The sequence below is a fragment of the Crotalus tigris genome, unplaced genomic scaffold, assembly GCF_016545835.1.
Source record: "Crotalus tigris isolate CLP2741 ecotype Arizona unplaced genomic scaffold, ASM1654583v1 scf7180000018975.1359446, whole genome shotgun sequence".
Lineage (NCBI taxonomy): Eukaryota > Metazoa > Chordata > Lepidosauria > Squamata > Viperidae > Crotalus > Crotalus tigris.
This window is the reverse complement of record NW_024097306.1, coordinates 811219-829034: the sequence shown is the minus strand read 5'-3', so window position 1 is coordinate 829034 and position 17816 is coordinate 811219. Positions and strand designations below refer to the sequence as shown.

The 17816-nt window shown below is 37.5% G+C and overlaps 1 protein-coding gene across 15 annotated transcripts in view; it reads left to right on the top strand.

The window, feature by feature from the left end:
* The window catches only part of NEDD4L (NEDD4 like E3 ubiquitin protein ligase), a 319995-nt gene that overhangs the window by 268008 nt on the left and 34171 nt on the right, over positions 1-17816 (top strand). For 7 of the 15 annotated variants that reach the window (XM_039358058.1, XM_039358052.1, XM_039358059.1 and 4 more), the window contains 5 exons: positions 678-797; positions 3913-4113; positions 5803-5880; positions 11347-11401; positions 11491-11547. In XM_039358058.1, coding sequence (XP_039213992.1) covers positions 678-797; positions 3913-4113; positions 5803-5880; positions 11347-11401; positions 11491-11547 — 511 coding nt within the window. The remainder of the gene's footprint in view (positions 1-677; positions 798-3912; positions 4114-5802; positions 5881-11346; positions 11402-11490; positions 11548-17816) is intronic. The other 8 variants (XM_039358054.1, XM_039358053.1, XM_039358045.1 and 5 more) reach the window with 4 other exon arrangements.

Here is a 17816-nt window from a genome sequence, read left to right as displayed (position 1 = left end):
TGAGATCAAATTAAACAGGATTTTCTAATAAATCTCCATTCTAAAGCAGTCCTTTTCAAATCTTGATTTAAAGTTATTAATTCTTGCATTTCTATAGCTATCTATGATTAACATTAATGCCATTGAACTTCTTAAGCCAAGAAATAAAATGAAATAAAAATGTAAATGATTTATCCAGAAAATGGAAAGGCACATACTGTGGACAATAATTTAGAATCATATAAATAGAGGAAACTGCTAGAAGGCGATTACCGAAACAAGCAAGCACCTGCACCAATTAATTTATAGGTAACAGTATATAACTGGAGGTTTTTCCAAATTTTGATTAATAGACAAAAGACTGGTTCAAGCACATGGTCATGAATGACTTTCTAGATAGAAGTTTCTGTGGGATGTGCAGAAGACAACAGCCATTCATGTCATCTCTAGTTTGAGAAAACACTCATTCAAAAAATGCCAGTAAAATAACCATATTGGGATGCATATGGAAGATTATTTCAATTATAATAAGTTTCCTACTTTGGAATGCCCTCCACTGGAATGCATTATTTATTGAAAGCGGGAATGAATGAGGAGTGTTAATCATGATTTATTGAATTCAGACATCCTTCATTATACAATAGTTTTCAGTAAAGGAGGTCGTAACTTATAGCTAACTTGTGTTTGCCTCTATATAGCTTGCTGAAGATGGTGCTTCTGGGTCAACATCAAACAGTAACAACCATCTAAGCGAGCCTCAGATAAGACGGCCTCGTAGCCTCAGTACTCCCACAGTTACACTATCTGCACCGCTTGAGGTGAGAAGTTCCCTTCCCCAAACCAGGCTTTGCCTCTTGGGTTTTCATTCTTCCCATCTCATTAATTCTACTCACCATTTCTGTTCTCCAGCCAGCTTTACAATGTCTCTTTTGTGCCTCAGTCATATTTGTACTTGTTTTTATTTTGTAAGATTACACTTGTTTATTCTGACCAGTTTTCCACATTTAACAATTTAAGATTGGATTGCTTTTCCATCTGATTATCTCCCTTGACCCTTAATACATTCATCTTCCAATAGGTAATGTGCTCCTTCGAGTATTCCTTCCCATCTTGTAAGCTCATTGTATTAGAAACGTTCTACACATTTTGGTGCCTTGTGTGTGCATTTCGGTTTTGAATATCATGATTCATATTTGACGTTTTATACTTTCAATATACTTGCTTAAGCTAGGGCTTGATTTCTGGTAGCTTTATGATGCAATTCTTGTGGAATAGTGTCCTTCCTGAGGTTAGCAGTTTCAAAAAACTGACTTTTTTCCCCGTAGTAGAGTATAGCAGGTTGGTTGATATGGAATGTTTAATTACCCTTCCCCTATGTCTGCCATGAATTGACTTGGTCTTTTTTTTTTCTTTTTAATTTGAAGTTTTCATCTTGTGCTGTAAAATGTCTAGACTCGCTTTGAGATGGTATGGAAGTTGATTAGTTGGTTTATTGATTGATAAATCCATCCATCTCAGGACGGTTTCCTTCCCTTCTCTGAGCTTCCCACTCTTTTTCTGGCTAGCATTAGTTGCAGATTCCACCTGATGGTGGTTGGATTGGGTACTAGAGATAGTTCTTGACAAACAACCAAGTTGCAATCAGAATTTCCACAGCTAAGCAAGGCAAAGTCATGCCCAATTTTATGACCTTTTTGACGTGGTGGTTAAGTGAGTCACTGCAGTTAAGCAAATCACACAGTTGTTCAGCAAATCTGGCTTCCCCCATTGACTTTGCCTGTCAGAAGCCAGCTGGGAAAGTCACAAATGGCAGGCAGGTGACCCTGGAATGCTGCAACTGGCATAAATATATGCCAGTTGCCAAATGCCCAGATTTTGATCATGTGACCATGGTGATGCTGCAGCACATATAAGTGTGAGGATTGATTGTAAATCACTTTTTCAGTGCTGTTTTAACTTTGAATGGTTGCTAAATGAGTGGTTGTAAGTTAAGAATTACCTGTGCATGTCTAACCTAGGAGGCAAAACATGGCTGGATGAGAGAGACAAAAATGTCTTTGTTTTAGAAAAATCTTGGACCCCACCCCTTCTGTAGAGCAGATGAGCTTATAACTTCTTTGCTATCGTGTATGCAACAAAAAGGGACTCTTCAAAATGGAAAGATTGTTTTAAAGAGGCAAATATAGTTCAACATAAGTATATGTGAAGCAATGCATATAAAAGGTGAGGTGAATCCAAATTTCATGTGATGGAAATTGAGCTGGTGGTGACCAACAGTGGAGTATTTGACAGCAGTTGGCAGGACTCAGTTATACTTTTAAAAATGTGATGGGAATTCATTGGTAAAGGAATTAAAAAATAAAATGCTTTTATAAACATAGGGTGCAACCATAGACTCAGAATATTGTATGCAGCACTGTTCATCAACCTCAAAGAAGATACAGGTAGTCCTTGCTTAACTACCCTAATTGGGAGTGGAATTGCTGTTGCTAAGTGAAGCAACAGCAATTGCTTCACTGTGATGTTAGGCAAAACATCACACGACCATACCACTTAGAGATGGCATTTCCAGTAGTCTCAGCTGTGGTCATTAGGCAAGGACCTCGGGCTTCTCCTACTCTGCTGGGCTCCCCCACCGGCTTAACTCATCTTCACCTCTGCTCTTTTGACTGTCCTCCACTCTGCTGTTGCTGCTACACCTACTCTTGCTAACCTCCTCTGTCTTTTTCCTTCCACTGCTGATAAAGTGTCCTGAGCTGAGACAGGTGCTGGCCCTTGGAAAGGCCAAATACAGCCTCCCAAATGGCTAACAGCTGCCCAAATGGCTATCACAAAGTAGAGGGGGGCAAAGCTATTCTCCAAAGCACCTGAAGGCAGGACAAGGAGCAATGGATGGAAATTAATCAAGGAGAGAAACAACCTAGAACTAAGGAGAAAAATTCCTGATAGTTAGAACAGTTAATCAGTGGAATGACTTGCCTCCAGAAGTTGTAGGTGCTTGAACATTGGACATTTTTAAGAAGAGACTCTTTGTCTGAAATGATATAGGATTTCCTGCTTGAGCAGAGAGTTGGTCCCTTCCAACCTTGTTATTATGCTTCATGGAGGCTTTGCAAGGCCACTCACAGGCCTCAGAGAAGCCTTGTGCAGAGTTGTGGAGCCTCATGGTATCAGAAGCCCTTGCAAAAGTCAGCCAGGGGCAGCAAAGGTAGAAATAGTAGGAGACTGCAGGGCAGCCAAACAGGCAGAGATGGGAGGAGATACTGTAGGTCAGTGTTTCTCAACCTTGACAATTTTAAGGCATGTGGACTTCAACTCCCAGAATTCCACAGCCAGCATTGCTGGCTGTGGAATTCTGGGAGTTGAAGTCCACATGCCTTTAAATTGTCAAGGTTGAGAAACACTGCTGTAGGTGGATGGGTGGTGGTGGTATTAAAGCACAAGCTGCGATCATAAATATGGGTAGGCTGCCAAGTATTTGAATTTTGATCATGTGTCTGCAGGGAGTGCTGCAATGGCATAACTTTGAAGACTGGTCATAACTACCATTCATTTAGTGCCATTACAACTTTGAATAGTCACTGAACAAATGGTCATTAAGTGAGATCTACCTGTATTATAAAATAGGGAAGCTACAAAATGGGGCAACCAAATATCCAAGAGCCTGATACTTTATCTTTCTTAGAAATATTACCAACTTAAACCCCATGGATTCCTACCCAATGTTCTTAATTGGTACAGTGCCAAATTGGTGTGAATGGGAAACTTTCAAGTAATGTTCTAATAATTTAGGAAATTATTCTTTTCCAGGCATTGTAATGGTGGAGACATCTTCCATCATTTTAATTTTTGATCTAAGTGGGTTGTGGTACTCATTGTCATTCATATTGCACCCCAAAGTTGTAGCTGTCTTAACATTTCTTTTTTCTTTAGGGACTTCTCAAGGACTCTCCTGTGCGAAGAGCTGTGAAGGACACCCTTTCTAATCCACAGTCTCCTCAACCATCTCCATATAATTCTCCAAAACCACAGCATAAATTGACACAAAGTTTCTTACCTCCTGGCTGGGAGATGCGAATAGCACCCAATGGTAGACCCTTTTTCATTGATCACAACACCAAGACCACAACATGGGTAAGATGAACTCTCACTTCTTGCATGTGTAGAAGTGTGTAACAGGGAAAAGGAGAAATACTACTTTCAAATCATTGTTGTTAAGCAGAGGATAATCAAAAATTTGGATCCACACAATTATTAGACACCTTATTTATTTTTTAAATGTAATTTCTTTTAGTAAAGGCTGGAGGGGGGATGATTGGCAACTTACAGTAGTGGCCAAAATTGTGGAAAGTGTGCAGTAGAAATGCCACCTTTGGTTAAGTTTCCACCAATTTTTCTTCTAGTTTCTTTATAACTGTAGCCTTGTTCACTTAATAATACCATTTTACATCGCTTTCTAGGCAACCAGTCAACTCTTTGCACCATTACTTTAATTTTATTATGTTTTGCAAGCTCACTAAATGAAAGAAAAAAACCTCAACCAACTTGATAGCAATCACAATAACACACTGACAAATATCCTCCTCTCAGCTTCAATATATGACATCAATAACTTAATCCTACCATGATCTGATTGGCTCCTTTCCAAAACAAGAGGACACCTGATTGGCTCTCTAAACACTCATGCTCATTGGCTACAATCAGATAAAGGAAAGCCACCTATGCAAGTTGTGCTTCCTTTTTCTGGCTATTTGGCTATAACTTTTCATAGAATACAGTACAGATAATTGAACAAACTTTGTTGCATTACATTCTTGATTAAATTATCTTTCCATTGATATATAATTTTATGATACTACTCCCCCCAAAAAGTGGTGTTATTAGCCATCAAATCTCAAAAATACACTTTTTCCCAAAAGGTTTCCACAATTTTGGCCACTACTGTACATTTTTTTTTTCCAATTTGCTAGTTTTTGTTTTCTGGTAACAAGTTTCAACTGTTTTTCCTGTTATGGATTCAGTTTACAATAGTTTAAACATCTGCCCATGTACCCCAAATCATTGATTGATTGGTTGATTGATCTGATTGATTATATATTATAAAGTCATTCTCTCTTAGCAATCATGTAGACAGATTTTCTCTATGATGGTCTATCCCTATTCTGGTCCTTCAGTTTTCCCCACAATTCACTTATTGCTACTGTAACTGAGTCTATCCACCTTGCTTCTGATCATTCTCTCCTTCTCTTTCCTACCCCAAATCATCCCCTGCTAAAAATATTCAGTACCTAGTCATACCCAGGTAGGACTAGAAGTCACAGTCCCCTAGTTTCTAGCCAGGTACTTTAATCACTAGACCAAATTGGCTCTCTTACCTGTCTAACATTTAGGTGTGCCCGCATGACATCAGAATGACTTGATTCTGCTCATTGCTGTAGAAATCTCTTTTCTTACAGTTTTGTCAGGATCACAGCCAAGGCATAAATGCAGTGCTTCTTGCTCCAAGTGTTCTGCAGATATAGAAGAAAAAGAAATGGTTTGCTATTCAATTTCCTGGTAAATCATATCATCTCTAATTTATTTTACTGAAAAAGAGAATAACTACATAACAATCTCTTGAAAATGGCTGTTTGATTTTGCAGCAAAACGGTAAACATTTAACATTTCTTCTTTTGCTTGCATTAACATGCAAAAGAAGTAATGTTAAATATTTCTGAAATCAAGGAAGGAAGGAAGGAAGGAAGGAAGGAAGGAAGGAAGGAAGGAAGGAAGGAAATAAATTTCAATATGGATGTTCTTACATCAGTTTGCTTATCACTTCAGGAAGATCCCCGACTCAAATTTCCAGTACACTTGCGGTCAAAAGCGGCTTTAAACCCAAATGACTTGGGGCCACTTCCTGTAAGTATCCATGTTGCACCTTTTGAAATAGACAACATTCGTGCATGTTGCAAATGTAGTTTGGTAACCTTTCCTTACCTGGGTGCTCTTCACAGAATTGCTGAGTATATCTATCTGGAAGGTATCCCAGTTAAGACAGAAAGAGAGAAGGGTGTGTATGTATTTATGGTTTGTATAATTATTGCAGTAATCTGATTTGATTGCAACATTAAAGAGTTTCACTGTGAACAGATATAGCTACATGGTAAAAGAGCCATAAGCGAAGGCTGTGGCTTTGCAGGTCCTGCATTTATGACCACTACTACTCAAACAAAGGCATTTGTTTGAGTAGTAGCCATCATTTTAGCTTTCATCGCTCTCTTTGTGTGTGAGAGAGAGATGTTTTGCATGATTATACTCAGAGGCAAAGATACTGCCACTTTGCTTCCTTTTCAGAAGAAAGAACAGGATCACTCTTGTTATTTTCAGTGGTCTGGGTTCTCCCCTTCTCAATTTGTCTGCTTCTTGAAGATAAACCACAGTTTCTTCATAGCTAGCCATTTTAAGACATTTTAAAAAACTGATAAATGTGTTAGTTTAATGTAGCTCAAAGGTTTAAAGCAGTGTTCCCAACCTTGGTTTACATTAAGAGGTATAGACTTTGGCTCCCAGAATTTCCCAGCCAGCATGTTTGCTGGGGAATTCTGGGAGATGAAGTCCACATATCTTAAAGTTGTCAAGTTTGAGAAACACTGAACTAAGCAAGTAACTCAAATCAGTTTGAACTGAACTTAGTGAGTTTAGTTTAAGTAAAGACCTTAACTGAGTAACAGTATTGTATTATTTGTGTCTCAAAAATAGAATTGTCTCAAAAAAAAAAAATCTCAACACTGCAAGCATGTTCTCTCAATTCAGCATCTGTAACTATTACAATATACTATTGAGAACTTCTCATCCAGAATTTATAACACTTTTGTGTTATAAATTTTCAAAATTGAAAACAACTGTCTGTTCCTATAAGATCAGGATAACCTGTTTCAAAAAGATTGTGTCTCTCTCTCTCTTGGCAAGCACTCCTGTTTCGGAAGGCATATGGAAGTTTCCTCTTGGATCCTAGTACTGTATCCAGTACTGGAGTCTAACATTACTTCTTTTGACATAGTGACCCTTTGCCCACTAAATGCAGTCTAAAAAATAAACTACAAATAATAAAGTAAGATTAAAAAAAACAGAAGCAAGGACATATACAGGTAGTCCTTAACTCACAATTTAGCCCAAAATTTATGTTGCTAAATGAGAAATTTATTAAGTGAGTTTTGCCTCACTTTACGACTTTTCTTGCCACTTTTGTTAAGTGAATCACTGCAGTTGTTAGTAACACGATTGTTAAGTGAATCTGGTGTCCCTATTGACTTTGCTTATCAGAAGGTCACAAAAGGGGATCACATGACCTTGGGACACTGCAACTGTCATAATTGTGAGTCACTTGTCAAGCATCCAAATGCAAATCACGTGAACATGGGGATGCTGCAGTGGTCATAAGTGTTTCAGTCCCGTTGTAACTTCGAATAGTCATTAACGAACTGTTGTAAGTTGAGGACTGTCTGTATTACAGTAAAACCAATAAGTAGAACAGGTAGCATGGTCTTCACTGCCATTTAAGAGCAAGGAAGACAAGCTGGTCCGAATTCCCTTGAGAAAAAGTTCCACATGGGCTTCACTACGCTAATTGAAATCAGAAAGTCAGTCATTAAGCAGTGCAGTATTGTAGTAAGTTAAAAAGCCATGTGACTGTACTGTTTAGTGATGGCCGTTCTGGCTCATCCAGTTGCCGTTGTTAAGGACCATACATGTTGTTAAACAAGGATCTCCTAAAGCCATGTCTTCTAACTTCCTGTCAGTTTCCCCATTGATTTTGATTTTATGGGAAGCCGGCAGGGAAGGTCACAGTTTACAATCGCATGACCATAGAATACTGTGATGGCCGTCAGTATAAGGCCCCGTTGTAACTATCGTTCGTTCAGCGTTGTCTATTCAAACAGTTGCTGAATGAGTGGACATTAAACGAGGACCACCTATAATTGGAATTTGTCACAGAAAAAGTCACATCTTCTGTATTCAGGGACCCACTTGTCTGTGTTGAAGCACATACAGTAAGAGTTCCAGGGATCATTGTAAAACATGGCTAGATTCTTATGCCATTCATGGTTCCTATGTGTAATATAGGGGCTATTATAATTTTCCCCATCTTAAGATTTAATTGTGAGTCCCATTAAATTCATTTGGGTACTCGGATAACATAAAAAAATGAGTAACCGTGGAGAATGCAGCTCTGAACCAAACCTGTCTATTTTGATAGTGGTTGTTCAAGTTTTTAGTCAGAGGTCTTCTCCAGCCCTGCCTAGAGATGCTAGGAAAGGCTTCCATAATTAGGGTAGAAATTGAAAGAAAACCTGGTTCTGCTGTTAAATATTTGTTTCTCAAAACCAGGAAATAACTACTGTATATATTCAGGTATTATTGTAATGGAATCTCTGCCCAAAGCTTATGGTCTGGGTTTGCTATAGCCATGTGTTCTTCCTGGTTCTCATTTTTAAAATAATGATAAAATATGTCATCAACAGGAAGTCATTTTGTGTAGATTCTTCTTGCATTAGATAATAATTCAATCAAGCCATATTTAATATGTATTTTCAAAACCTGGGCTTCTGCATTATTATCTTATGTTAATTCTCTTGGGAATAAAATACTCATTTTTTAATTATCAGACTTTAGACAATGCACTGAATCTTTAGAACACCTAATTTGCTTTTTAACGATTGGCTAAAGCAAGAAAAATATTGTTTACCAGTTAAGATACTAAAATGTGTTTTTTTTATTGTAAACTTTAAAATATTCACATCCATCTTTGTGAGAACAGAATAAAAATTCCTTTCCCTGTCTTGCACACAGTAAAGCTTGGTTCTTTTGCTATTCTAACATTACCTTCTGTATTATCTTTGTATTTAATTCTACATTTCTCATATGTAAGAACAGATTAATGTCCTTATCATGCTGTTCTTATGAATGTAAATACTCAAACTGATATGTAAAACGTTCTTTTAGTTGCAATTACAGCTAGATAAATCTCCTTTCTTTAAGTGAATGCCTTCTCTCTCTTGTCAAACCCCCAAAGGTCTATTTTTAAAGGCTTTTTGTCTACCTTCCTGTAATTTGGGCTGTTTAAAAAAAATACTTGCAGCATACCAACAGCATCTCCTTGATGCTTTCTGAGGAGTGAACAAAAGGAGTTCTTTTCTTTTTTGTTCAAATTTTTCTCCTCTGTCTACAAAAGTTTTAATTTACAGGAAAAACTTTTTTTTTCTTCCTCAACTGTGGGGAGTAAAGATGGTTTAACTCTCTGCTTAAGGCCAGTGCAGAAACTGGTGGCCATTTCTTGCTGCTCCTTCTTGCAAAAAACACAGTGGGAAAGAACACAATCCTAGTATATCATGTCCTCATTAGAGAAAATAAGTAATTTATTCCATTATATTTTCTGTGGAAGGGTTTTTTTAATTCCTGTAATATTATTGTTGCTGGTATTTTTTAGATTTAGAGGCTAACTAATTCCAGAATGACTCTGGATAGTTAACAATTAAACTTGGAAAACAGTAAGCAGAAAATCCTACACATCTACAAAAGCACATCCCATACACCAAAACAGGGGTAGGAAACCTTGGCTCTTTTATGACTCGTGGACTTCAACTCCCAGAATTCCTGAGCCAGCCATGCTGAGGGGAACGGGAGAGGTTTCCAAGCTGAGCCATGCTGTTTCAGGAATTCTGGGAGTTGAAGTCCATGAGTTATAAAAGAGCCAAGGTTGCCTACCCCTGCACCAAAAACACAGCAAACAGAGACTTCACAACTAGTGTGAGGAGATGGGAAGAAGACATATTGGCAATTTTTGACCAAAACAATCTATGTGGGAACAAACCCCTTTAATTTATTTTCTCCATCCTCCTCCCACGCCTCCCCAGAGAAGGAGAAAAAGTAATTTTCTTCCCAGGCAGAGTTGAAGTCTTGCAAAAAGTGTCATTTTCTTGATGGAAGCAAGCTGGGCATTTTCCTGAAAAACGCATTTTTCTACTCTTCCCTTTTGCAAAATGTTAATGAGAGGGAAAGAAATTATTTGATTTTTTTTTAAGGAAGAAAAGGAAGGAAGGAAGGAAGGAAGGAAGGAAGGAAGGAAGGAAGGAAGGAAGGAAGGAAGGAAGGAAGGAAGGAAGGAAGGAACAGATGAGATTTTGGAGGCAGCTGCATCAGCAGCCATACTTTTGGCTATTTCTGCATATGTACAACTTGAGAAATAGAAGCCATCTCTTTATACATACTTAACCAAATAAAATACATAATTTTATTTTTTTAAAACTTATTTTTTTACTTTTTTGTTAATGAAATATAAGCTATCTTGTTCCCATTCCTGATGCAGAGAGAGGAAAATGCACTTTCTCTCTTCTCCCTTCAAAATTTTGTAGGCAGCTGGAGAAGCAAAATAATGTAGCATTTCCTAAAAAGGAAATTGTTCAATGGTTGGTATTGTTTTACTCCCTGACCTGCAACATTATATCGATTAATTAAAATGACCACCTTGCGCAAGATTGCCAATTTTCAGAAGGTTTCTATGTCTTTACATTAGACCTCATGATATTTTGGCTACTTTTCATTTATTTAAAATATACTCACCTATTTATCTGTATTCTTTAATTTGGTTCAGGGGAGAGCTGATAACAGTGTAAAAAATGTACAGAGGTGTCTGCCACCTCAAAAGGATGCTACTTCTGGACTAGATCAAGAGTATTTTTTCTTTCATTCCCTATGTGTTCTATATATGCTATGCAGTTTGGGAAGCAACATTAGCTAATATGGATAATGAAACATCTGCAAGAAAACAACCAAGCTCAGAGAGACCCCTCATTTCAACCCTGAGTTACAAATATTCTCCTTTATAGGCAAGATTCAGTGGCATCCTAAGTCAGGAGATTGACTAATAATAAACCATTGGTTGCAACAGTCTGTTTACTGGAAGAAAGAAATCGCCATGGGGTTCTTTGGAATCAGTTTCTTTTTTTATTCAATGTCAGAAGACAGCATTTTCAAAAAACATTTGATTCTGCTAGGCATGGGTTAGGTCAGGGGTAGGCAACCTTGGCTCTTTTATGACTCGTGGACTTCAACTCCCAGAAATCCTGAGCCAGCTATGCTGGCTCAGGAATTCTGGGAGTTGAAGTCCTCGAGTCATAAAAGAGCCAAGGTTGCCTACCCCTGGGTTAGATCATGTTAGTGAACTCCACAATTTCAATGTTAAGTTTATAATGCATGAAACATTCTTTAAAATGTAAGGGAGAATAAATGAAACTATATGCCTGTTTAGAAGTATTTGAATATAACAATGCTGCAATAAATATTAATTCTGCTTCTGATGTTGTTTTTGTTGTTCTTTAATTACAGCCTGGTTGGGAGGAAAGGATTCATTTGGATGGAAGAACATTTTATATAGATCATAGTAAGTAGGCATGCAGGCTCTACAGTGAATAGATGAAGGGAGGTAATCTTTATTGAAGTGAAAGCTTTGTAATTTTACTCTTCATTTAGGAAGCCAGGTGTTGCTATGTGGCGAGATTCATACCCGAGACTTAGTGCCCTCTTACGGTACTGTACAATTCACCAAAAGCTTGCTTTAATTGGCTCATCAAGCTTTGTCCCTATTTGATCTTGTGAAGCATTAACATTTCTTCTTTGTGGTTGTTTTTGTTGAATTTTTTGGAATTTCTTTTATTTTTTTTTCTCTTTGGTGTTGTGGATGGATCCCATGGCTTATATGCACTTATTAATGAATGGAAGCACACTCTAGGAATAGAAAATAAGATGAGAAAAAAAAACCCGAATAATGTAGCCATGAGTCTGAATATAACACAAGTAGTAGAAGAAATTTTTGCTAGAATCTTTCCCCTCACGAATTAATTAAAGAAGGTCTTGGGGCAATGCCTGTTCTGACCTTATTTTCTATTTGTGGCATGTTAGTTTGCACCCACCCTGTTAATCTCTATCCACTTTCGTTCCTTGAAGTCCTAGTCTAAATGGTGTTTCATTGTAGATATGTCCTATTACAGCACTTCTGAACAAGTGTGTGGATATTTGTTGTGTTTTGATTTTCAAGTGGCAACAGAAATAATTGTTCTTCAACTGGGAATGTTTGTGATTTTTCTTTTTAAAAAAATTCATAAATACATATTAATTGCTCAATGTGTTCTTGAGCAAAAATATGAAAGGAAAACAGCTGTATGAAACTTGAAAAATTAACCTTTTAAAATTATTGCATCAGTGTTTTAATCTCTGTTGTCTTTGAATATCCATCAATTAACAATGGTACTTAGTTGCATAATGTTAAGTTACTTTTTATAAAGATTGCCTATATAAAGTAGCTTCTGAATCTTGAAAATGCATGAATAAGGTTTTAAGTAGAATCATATCTTTTAAATTAAAAAATGGAATCAACATTTAGAATCAGATTAAACTCTTCCTAGAATTGTTACAGAATTAACCAAGAAATGCCTAAATGCTCCATGACCAATTCTGGTGGTTTTGGTTTTTTTTACTGCTTTTGGAAGACAGAAATGATCGTAGTTAGGTTCTACCTTTTCGATTGTTGACCTTCCTTTTCCTCTTAAATAGTTCTGCTTCCTCAGATGTTTGTTACTCCATGCCAAAACAGGTCACCTTTTTAAAAATTTGGCACTGGTACTGAAGTAGGCACACTGCATATTAAGCATTTCTTTTCTGTCATCATCCCTTGTAAGGCCTTGCCTTTTGTTGCAGCAGTATCAATATGTATTTTTTTCTGCTGCCATAAAGAGAGCAGGGTAAAATCAGGCACACCTCAGTGAATCTCGACCCTGTTTGGAATTTGGAAGTGTCTTAAAACCAGCTTGGTTGAATCACTGCAGCCTTGCAATAGTATATATCTCTTGCTTTGCTTAGTGAATCTTTTTCTCCTGTACAATAAGACTGATGGCCATGCGAGTTCACTGCTGGATTCAGACTTTATTTTATTTTAATGATTTCATTTTATTAATCACATATATATAACCCCACCATATCAGTCATGGATTCCTGGAGGTTTACAGTAATAACAACATGAGAAAGCATTATAAATTCGGTAATGAAAATGCAGGAGAACATTAAGATGCTGCAAATGAAAGTAAATGTATATTAAAATAAATTACTCCAGTTGAACTCCTCAGGATATTCCAAACCAAATAACCTCAACACATAAACAATCCCAGGAAAACAATGGCAGCAATTATGCATTAATTCTTTGAAGCATTTTCTCCATCAGGGAAGCAGCGTATCTGATACTGTCCATAGGATCAGGGCAGCAGTAGAATTACTGCTGGCCTCGGCTTCCTCACTTCATAGAAATGGAGAATGATTAATAGCTTTTCCGGGAAGGAAAAGTTTTTCCCAGCACTTCTAATTCTGGTTGGAAAAGTAGTCCTATAGATGTCAAGTCAGACAGAGCTTTATTGGTCAAAGCAGCATTTATGTCACAAGAAGTGATCTTTTGAACTACTTGTTAATGAGAGGGGCCAGACTTTATTGGGTTAGTACTGGGGATATAGGCTCAAGTTGAACTTTGGCATTGTAGGAGGAAGTTTGTGTTAAGTCTACAATAGCAAATAATCAGGAGAGTTCTGGTAGCACTTTCTCCAACTAACACATTTTATTAAAAGGCATCAGCTTTCATGAGCTGCAGCCCCCTTCATCAAATCTTCATCACAGAATTGCTAGCCCAGGGTTTCTCAATCTTGGGAACTTTAAAATGTGTGGACTTCAATTCCCAGAATTCCCCAGACAGCACTTAAAAGTTGCCAAGGTTGAGAAATCTTGGACTAGACCAGGGTGTCAAACTGCTGGCCCGCAGGCTGCATACATCATGGCAAAACCGGGCCTTCCCCATTGCCGGCAATGGAAAAAAAAGTTGTGATACTTCGCGACACGTCACGTGATGTTGCGAGTTTGACACCCCTGGACTAGACTGATCCAGGATTTCAATTGAGATGAAGCAACAGGATGGAGGTGGATAAGGAAGGAAGGGAGACAATTTGGTTATGCAGTTGTAAGTTACAAATAATCATAACCCAACTGGAAAAACATCAGCCCTAAATTCCAAAAGTGGTTGAGATCATTTGAGCCCATCTATGAAAGTCACAGTCCCAAAGCTGTGTCTTTTCCAAAAACAAAAAACAAGACTGTTTTTCTAAAACAGTGATTGTTTTAGAAAAGTGGGTTTTTAACGGCACTTAAGTTCAACTTGCATACATCAGACATTTTCATCCAATCTCTGAAGGTCTCAACAAAAAGAATGGATTTTTGACACCTTTCAGTTTTTGAGCTGATAATGTCCTTATACTATCTCACACATATAACCTTTGGGGTAACTTTGGATTGTCACCATAACTCAGCTCCACCTACCATACAGGGTTGGTGTGATGTACACGCTGCCGTAAACCCCAAAAGGACAGGCGGGATATAAATCTAGCAAATACAAGTAGTCTTCGACTTACAACAGTTCATTTAGTGACAGTTCAAAGTTACAACAGCACTGAAAAAAGTGACTTATGACCATTTTTCACAGTTACAAACTTTGTAGCATCCCCATGATCATGTGATCAAAATTAAGATGCTTGGCAACTGGTTCATACTTGTGACTGTTGCTGTGTCCCGAGGTTATGTGGTCATCTTTTGCTATCTTTGACAGGCAAAGTCCATGGGGACTTTGTTACTAACTTATCAACTGCAGTGATTCACACAACGGTGGCAAGAAAAGTCATAAAATGGGGAAAAACTCACTTAACAAATGTTTCACTCAACAACAGAAATTTTAGGCTCAATTGTTGTCATAAGTCAAGGACTACCTGTAAATACATTCATATGCATACACTTGAAAATTTGAGAGAAATCTTGATTTATTTCACTTTTAAGTTCCTAATAGCTACAGCTGGGAAATTCATTTATTAGGGCCAAAGTAAAGGTGAATGATTAACTGTAAATGATGGAAGTTTTTGCGGCTAACCACTATAGTTGACTTTTTTTAAAAAAAAAAAGGTTTTAATCATTCTTGATTCCATCGTGCTTTCAAATAACACTTTTTCTAAGCCACTTTGCCTATTAGCAAAGTGGATTGGGGGGGGTCATCAATGTGAACTTCATAGTTTTTCTCTGATAAAATTGTCCTTAGTTGACTCATCAGTGTAGAACAAGTTTCTAGGCTTTAAGAGGATATTCAGTTGCCTTGACAGCTTTGGGAAAAGAATATGCAGCCCAGTCATACAGTACAAGATTTTAGAAGTGTAACAGGTAGACCTCTACTTATGACTGTAATTGAGCCTAAGATTTCAGTCATACATTGTTGCAGTCATAAGCTGAGATATCACATGGCTGGACCTACTTTTTTGGCATTGTTTGCAGTCATTAAACAAATCTATTTTACCCAAGGGCATTTTTTGCCAGAAATCAGAAGTAAACACTGGAAATAGTCAAAAAAAATTGAAACTTGCAGTCACTTGACTGCGGAATGCTGCAAATAGCCGTAAAGGTGAGGTAGTTACCAAGTACCAAAAATACAATCACATGAGCATTGAAATCAGGTTCTAAGTAGATTTTTTTTGGGGGGGGGTTCCATCATAACTTCAAACAGTTGTTAAAGCAACCAGTCATAAGTCAAGGACTACCTTATTTTGTTTTGATTTATTTATTCATACATACAATTGATAAGCTGTCCAATTTCCAAGAATTCTGGATGTAATAATTCCAGTTATTTTCTTTTTAATTGCAAAAGACAGAAAGAAATCATCAGTATCCCTAAAACAACACATAACCCCAAAAAAAAAAAAAAAATCACACATCCAATGGGGGCTCAAGCATCACTTTGGAAAAGCCTAGGAAAACAGCCAGGTCCTTAATAGCTTCCTGAATGTCAACAATACGTTGTAATGTTGCGCTGTGCCTTTCCCTAGAAAAATGCACTTTGTACTTAAAAATCCATATCAATCTTACGCCTTCCAGAAAATTTTTTTTTCCCTTGTTTGTAGGGGCTGCCCAAAAACCGATTTCCTATGAAAAAAGATTGTACTAAGAAAATATTCAATGTGTTTTATGAAATAAGAATTTTGAATTAGACTAAATAGAGAAAAGTAAAAATAAATGGCTTCAAAACGGCTTCAAAATCTAAGGGACTGGTTTGGGCAAACTTCAGCAGCACTTTTTTGTGCGGCTGCTGATAAAAACAGGATCGCCGGATATGGCACAAGAAGAAGAAAAATAAATGACAATAGTCCTTTTTATCACCTCTGCACCTTAACCAAATTCTATTTAGCAAGAGGTTCCACATCCTCTTAACTTTTCTTGGCTGATGAAGGAACAATAAAGATTCCTCCCTCTCTGAAAGAGGAGATTGTGAGGATATTGTATGGCAGCAATGGTTAACATACAGAATTTGCATTAATACAAATATCATGTGACCATCAGATATTAAATTCTTTGCACAGGAGAAGAGGTGCTTGTCCCTTATTAAAAGATGTTCAACACAGAGTGAAAAAGAAGATACCAAAAAGTATAAAACAAACAAAATAGCTTTTAATATAATTAGGGAATGAAAAGTAGCGAAGTGTGTTTCCCAAACAATTCAATTAGATCTTGCTAGAACACCAGCAATTAGAAGTCAGCAACTAGGCTGCAGAGCATTTGGCAACTAACTGTGGAAAACAGTTTTATATTAGTTGCCCAGAATTCCTGTGATTGCCCAATCTCATGATTTCAGTGCCAGCTTAGGTGCCACCCCATCCTAACATGGGCAGCAGCATCCACTGCTTTATATTTTACCATCGTAAAACACCCCATTTAAAAAATATATCTGTTAGAGATTATTAGAGCGTAGATGGGGGTCTTTAAATGAATGACAGATTATTCAGGGAAATTCAGATTCTTAAGTTGCTTCTTTATTGCACTTTTTAAACTTCGAACCTTGCTCTGCTCTCTGTAATAAAGAATAAAGAAATATTTTTCCTAATTGTAGGCAAACAAATATGCTCTAAAGGTATCTGGATGGAGACTAGCTAGAATTAAATTTGGAAAGAGAAGCAAAGGGAAACCAAAAAGGTGGAATCAACATTTAAGAAAAGGACTTAAAAGTTTCTTAAAGGGTTTTGTTATACAAAAGGATGATTGGAATACTTAAGTCAGGTTTCCCCAAACCATCACCCAAGCCGTCCTCCAATGTGTGATCTAGAACTGCCATAACTCCAGGTAAAATCCAGTGCTGGTTAGGGATTGCAAATACATCACATAATACAGACATGTCAAACTCGCGACGTCATGTGACGTCGCGCATCGTATCGGAGCTTTTTTGCCATTGCCGGCAATGAGGTGGGTGTGGCTCCGGTATGATGAAACCGGCCCACGGGCCAGCAGTTTGACACCCCTGACATAATATATGTAATAAATATATTGCAATCATGCTGCATCCAGTGTACTCAAATATTTTCCCTTTAATGCAGTGTTTCTCAACCTTGACAATTTTAAGGCATGTGGACTTCAACTCCCAGAATTCCACAGCCAGCAATGCTGGCTGTGGAATTCTGGGAGTTGAAGTCCACATGCCTTAAAATTGTCAAGGTTGAGAAACACTGCTTTAGTGGATGAAGTGAAAGCATCCATCCAAATGCAAAATATTTTGAGTTCAAACCATTCAAACTTCAAAATGTCCAGCCTCAGAGTTATTCCTTTACATTGATAGTGGATTTTTCCCATCCCCAACCGCTTTGGAAACATTGGAAGCATCAGACAGCTGCTTCAAGCTCAGAACAGCTGGCTGAAATGGTTCAATTCAAAATACTTTGTCCCTTGTCAGAATGCAGCCT